This window comes from Vigna umbellata, chromosome 8, assembly GCF_029865625.1.
Source record: "Vigna umbellata cultivar VRB3 chromosome 8, Vumbellata_1.0, whole genome shotgun sequence".
Taxonomy (NCBI): Eukaryota; Viridiplantae; Streptophyta; class Magnoliopsida; order Fabales; family Fabaceae; genus Vigna; species Vigna umbellata.
The window spans coordinates 24,946,514-24,952,710 of NC_142172.1; the positions used below are offsets into that span (position 1 = coordinate 24,946,514).

General features: G+C 33.3%; 1 protein-coding gene and 1 long non-coding RNA gene across 3 annotated transcripts; one reads left to right on the forward strand and one right to left on the reverse strand.

The window, feature by feature from the left end:
• Positions 1 to 1,109: 1,109 nt before the first annotated feature.
• LOC148194333 (uncharacterized) lies at positions 1,110 to 1,579 on the reverse strand. The gene has a single exon (XM_088097591.1). It carries the CDS (start codon positions 1,534 to 1,536, stop codon positions 1,303 to 1,305), a length of 234 nt encoding a protein of 77 aa, XP_087953717.1. The 5' UTR covers positions 1,537 to 1,579; the 3' UTR covers positions 1,110 to 1,302.
• Positions 1,580 to 2,724: 1,145 nt separating this feature from the next.
• On the forward strand, positions 2,725 to 5,919 carry LOC148194334 (uncharacterized). Of its 2 annotated transcripts, XR_015781441.1 has the most exons (6): positions 2,725 to 3,144; positions 3,262 to 3,488; positions 3,634 to 3,696; positions 3,933 to 3,989; positions 4,076 to 4,138; positions 5,335 to 5,919. It is a non-coding gene; the product is annotated as an uncharacterized LOC148194334 (long non-coding RNA). The 2 variants fall into 2 exon arrangements; XR_015781440.1 differs by lacking the exon at positions 3,634 to 3,696.
• The last annotated feature ends 278 nt before the right edge of the window (positions 5,920 to 6,197 follow it).

Here is a 6,197-nt window from a genome sequence, read left to right on the forward strand (position 1 = left end):
TGCATGAATGTATGTATGATTTATTATGTTATTTTTATACATACTTAGTTTATAATTGATGTAAACTAAGCATGTATAAAAAGTAAGTGTTGATGCATCTCTAGTAGAAGACAATAAGTAGTTTTCTTTGTAATAGTTATCCTACATAGAAATTTTGTAAACTTGTTTTATATATATATATTTTATTTTTATAGTTATTTATTTTTGGAAATATATATATTAATTTGTTTTATTAATTTTATAATGTTTTTTTATTAATGATAAGTTGTTAAAAATAGGATGTTGGATCATGCAATTTTTTAATACTAAACTTTATAATTTTTCAGTAGTAATATGTCATAATTATTTTTTATGGAAAAATTATAAAGGTTTTCAATTTTCAATTAGCCAAAAAGGAATCCATTAACCTGCAAGACTAGACTGTCCGTATACATTATACATTTTCCAGAATCATATGTATCAAATTATGGATATGTAATATATATTATACTTCCCTTCAGAGAAGACACAGAGGCTAATATAAAGAATGGTTTATTTTTTAGATCATTAATATAATATTTTATGAAATACCGAATATTTATACTTTTCATTCTAAACAATATTCTTAGGAAAAATATATATTGATTTTAAATTATGTTGAATGTAATCCAATGTTTTTCGCTCGGGTGAACTTAAGCTCTATTCTTATCTGTATTTTGTATTATTTGCATCTTCACTCATTTTATACTTTAACGAATTCATATTTTTAAACATAGTATAAAACACAAGAGAAAAAAAGGAGGAGAACGAATAATGAGTTGCATTTTAAGATTTTTTCAGAATTTTCTTTTGAGCCAATTAGTTATTTTATTTTCAATATTAGGTGCATTAAGTAACAGCATGTGCTTGTTGTTTGAACTCCCTCATTGCTTTTGAATTCTTAAATACAAATAATCTCTAAATCAAATATATATAACAAAATATAAACTCTTGCTACAAAATTCTTTTAAACAATAATAATTTTCGTTAATCAAACGTAGCAAAGAAGACGAGTTAGCATTACTTCAATTTGAGGAACATATGCAGTGCACAATCTACACCAATCTACAAACTAGCGAAAACTAAGTAGATAAAAGAACAATCTGAAGTAAGATAGTTGTAGTCGTAGACATTAAGGTTGAGATGTTTTTACATCACTTTCTTTATTAACATGGGACCTATACACATATATACACATATCTGACAACTAAAATGAATTTTGGTATTCATTTTTCAACAGCATGGGTAACTAGCTAGGTCCAAATACTCCATGAGTCTAAGTTCTCACGTGTGATTCATAGACCCCAAGAACATCAAGGTTCTTATGGGGTCTTCTACACGGTGGCTCCTCCTCCGTCGTCTCTCGGCTTGATTATACATTAGAAACCTACCTTGCTTGGCAGCGTCGGCGGCAATTGCCACCGTGGCCGCCGCCTCATCAACGTGATGAAGCTTCTCGCCGGCGGATCTCTTCAACTCATTGGCCAGAGAGCTTTCGCCGGAGATGTGAGTTTTCATCCTACTTTTTATCAGAGAGATAAGATATTAGAACCTTAGGAGAAGATAGTGGGGCTTTATATACAAATAAAAAGCCTTGTCTATCTATTATATTACCCAAAAATTAAATACAACAATGATTTAAAAACCCTTCTTCTACCTCATTATCTTTTTAATGTTTCATATAATGGTATACTTTGAAATATTTTATCAAGTTAAAATGATTTTTTATTAATTTATTTATGAATTGAACTGAAATTAAACATAATAAGTTGATTTTAGTTGCAAATTCTACATTAAAATGACGTCATCATGAGAAAAGTTAATTGAGTTTTACTCCCTAGTGGACTCCAGCCAGAGTGTTTGTGGGCTACGTGTCTGTTGTCTCGTTCATAAGTCTCAAGATTCCTTGTAGTTTTGGATAGCACAGAGACAATTATCCATAAAAATATTTAAATACTAAAATATAAAGGAAAAAATAAATAAAAACAATGCAGAAATTAAAACAATTAGCAACTGTAGAGAAATTGGAATAAAAAAGATATATGGTTCATTACTACTATTTAAATATTTATCTTAATATTAATTAAAAAACCTTTCTGACCAATTAAAAAGGTTGAACAAAAAGTGTCAGATTATGATAAGCACAAATCCTTCCTGACCAATGAAAAAAAGTTAAATTAAAAGGCTGAGATAATTGATAAACAGTTACAGCTCCTTTCTGTATATATTTAGACATTGATATGTTCAAGGGACTTATCAGAATATTTGGCGTAATATGTCTTTGACTCACAAATATGTATGACAAATAAATTATTTTCAAAAACCATACTGATTTTAATATAATAATGTGTTTTTAACGGCAAATAGTAATATTAAATACTAATTTTAAAAGTTAAAGAAAATAAATGTTTGAAAATAAAAATATAGACCTTCAAATAAACTTTTAAATTCAGTAAATCTTACACACAAAAAACAAAGAGTCTAAGAATGAAAAGAAAATGTATGCTGAACAAAGTTACACATCATACTGAAATTAAGGAGAAGTCTTATTATTGGTAGTGTTAAGTTTGCTGAACAATATTAAGGTAAATTATAAGGAATTCGCTAAATTAAGAAAAGAAATGTAGCATCTTGCATTTGAAACAATTTAAGCTTTACAGAACATTTATATTTGGACAAATTTAACATGTTGATTTTTACTGTTGTTCTCCCCAAGGGCTACCTCCACTAACGTCGCCGGTGCGAGTCCTTCGTCGGTGCCGTTCGCTTCGTCCTTCGTCCTTGCCGCTCTCACCTTCGTAGCCGTTATTGCCGTCGTCTACTGTCATCGTCGTCGCGCCATGGAACCCTAAATCAATAAATCCCAATCGTCCACCATCGCGCTTTTCTCCCCCAACGGCGAGTGGGTTGCCTCCGCCTCGGCCACCATTGCACGTTTCTCCCCCAACGGCGAGTGGGTCGCCTCCGCCTCGACCATCATCGCGCGTTTCTCCCCCAACAGCGAGTGGGTCGCCTCCGCCGATGCCTCCGGTACCGTCAGGATTTGGGACACGCCGATGCCTCCGAAGCTTCTCCTTTTTGTTGATGATGTCTTTTGTTGATGATGTTGTATACTGTGCAATGAAGGTGCGATGAAGCTTCTCTGTGTGTTGTGTATTGGTTTGTGGTGTATTGCTTTGTGGTGTATGTTGGAATTTCTAATATGTTGTTGTCTATTGTTGTTCTTCCTTGGCGATGAAACAGGCTTATTGGGTGGTTGTTTACTAGCTCTGGATGGCTGTTTACCAGCTCTGGAAACATCAGCTAGATCATTCACAGTGAATCAACACACACCTTGCTGTAGTGGAAAGCTGAGAAGAATGAATTCAGTGCAATCCTGGAGACTCTGCACAGAGGAGCTAAACATAGTGGAGCAAACCCAATAAGAACATTCCTGATTGGAAAAAACTAAAGAGTGGCTGCATGAAAAGGTATTTTTGAACCCAAAAAGTATAAGAATTTCTTCATCATCTTTTCTTGACTACATATTTAACCATTCGTGATTTTGTATATTTAGTGATTTTTGTTAATGAAAGTTGGGCTGACATTCTAAGTCCAATGTACATCATTCAATAGGGGAGTTTAGAGCAAAAAATAAATCTTCTAGAGAATGATTTGAGTTTTTCTAGAGAGAAAGAGGTAAAAACTTGTCTATTATTTCATGTTTTTTTGCATTTACTATGTTGCTTTTAATTGACAAACTTAACTATCTCATGTTGTGGATTAGCTATTAGCACTATCTTTTGACTGGGTAACCATTTTAGTTTTAATAAAAGTAAAATACATAACTGAATTTTAGTTGAACAATTTGGATGAATGTATGAATGGATCTTAGGTATTATCTGTATGCTTATATTTAACTTGATTATTTGCAGGTTGGACTGGAAGTAGCACAGTTGCAGAGTGAAAATAATTCCTTACTTCAAAAAGGGGTACGTAATACGTTTTTCCCTTTTGAAAGATATAGGAGCAAATGATTTACCAATATATTTAATATTTAAAAGTACATCATATGCAGGCTACTTTGGAAGAAAAAATAAATCAGTTGCTGAATGAAAAGGCAGTTTTGAGCTTGAAAGGGGTAAGATTTGCTTCACTGAATTTGTTATTATGACATTCACTGTTTTTAGCATTTTCTAATTCCCCTTCACCCCTCTTCTCTCTTGCTGTGCTATAGTTTGATATCTTTTATTGGTATTTAAATCCAATATGCATTGTTCCACAGGAGAGCAAACCCAATAAGAACATTCTTTCCCCTTCTCTTCAATTGTAGCTTTAGGTTCTTTCCGATAGTTTGTTTAGGTTACATTGTTTTGTCTTAGCTGTTTTAGGTTCCAATTGAGTCTAGTAAGCCTGTATAGGTTGTACATAGTTTAGGTCACACTGTTAGACATTTTTAGGTTCTGTTTCATACTCTTATTCATTCTTTACTGATTTAATTCATTTCTCAGTTTTATTTCTTTTAATTAGAACTGTTAATTGTGTTCCATTCTGTAAATTCAAGTAGAAGTAGTCCTAGCATTACAAGCCATTTTCCCATCAATTACCCAACCTGTAGAGACTTGTGAGAAGTAGGGAGAGATGGAACTTGGTGAGTGCAAAAGAGAAAAGAAAGGCCAAGAGTGAAAAAGAAAAAGAAAAATGAGCTGAGAAATCTGGTTGTGTTGAAAAAGAAGAAAGAGCAGGTTTGGAAAAAGAGCAAAATTGCAAAAGAAATGAAAAAAAAAATTTGAGACCTGGCAGAATTGAAAACCAGAGAGAAGGGAAAAAGAAAAAAAAATTGATTGGCCAAAGTTAGAGTCCTTGCAAAGTTAAGAATGGAGGTTGACATGCCATGAGTGAGTGAAACAAGACCACCCTAAACAGTTGAGTGAATCTGAGTAAAACACTTTCCTGTGAGGCTGAAACTGACTTATGCTTTTCTGATTATGTTCATTGTTGAAATTAGCTGAATTAAGTTGTTTCTCAAATGCTTGGATTGTTGAACCTGAGGTTTAAAGCTGAGAAATATTGTTATGTAGTTTTGACTGAAAGAAATGGCTAGGAAATGATTAAATGGCAGGATTGAATGTGCTTTGAATAGGTCCAGTGTTTTTGAGTCTTTAATTTTAGAGTTTTGTAAAAATAGTGTTATTTTCCCTTTTTAGTTAAATAAAATAGGTTTTTAAATAATTAGGTAATTTCTCTTTTAGAAAAATATTCAGAAAAAAAATAAATAAATTTTTTAGTCTTTTATCTTTTCTTTTTGCGGTTTAAAATCCTATTTTTTTTCTGCAGATCAAGTCTTTGGCTGATTGGGCTGAAATGGAGCAAAGTGGGCTGGCAGTGGCTGAATAAGGCTTGGCGATGGAATGGGCTGAAGTCCTCTTGGAGTGAAGTTTAATGAAACGCAGCGTTTCATACTGCTGCAAAGAGGCAAAGCTGACATGGTTTTCTTTCTCGAGTTCATTCTACGTAGGGAGACTTAAATCAATTTGGGGCTTTCTCCCAACTCTCTCACCGATGGCTAGGGTTCTTGCGAAAAGAGAAGAAGTAGAACAGAATCAGACGCAAGCTCCAAGGTCCAACGGAAGCAGGCCCAGAAACTGATCAAACCAGAATGCTGATCAGACCGAGAAGCGGTTGACAGTTGAAGAGAAGAGAGGTTAGAGTCAGTTGAAGAGCAACCAAGAATATTCCAAGTTTATTCGGTTCTTTCCCCTTTGCCCCCTCTTTTCCTCTTTTCTGTTTTTGTTTTCTCCTATATAAAGGAGTTTTGTAAAACAGAAACATACGTGTAGTGGGTGACAGACACTATACATCAATTGTATTTTCATTTCCAATTTTTAATAAAAGCTTGTACGTTTCGGTTTGATGATTCAATTTACAGTTCTGCATTCACTTTATGTTTTGTCTCGTTTCTTTCTTGCATTGATTTTACCTTTTGATTTTCATGTCTGATAATGGTTTTAGAGTTGATGTTCTGGTTCTGTTTCTTATTGATAAAGGTTGAAAAAATAAAAAAAAAAACACGTTACCGCCTCGGTTACTTAAAAACCGAGGCATAATCCTATTTTTTTTTACTCGGTTCGTAACCGAGGCATAAAACCTACTATTTTTTACCTCGTTTGAATATGCACCGGTTGTAAAACCGGTGCCTA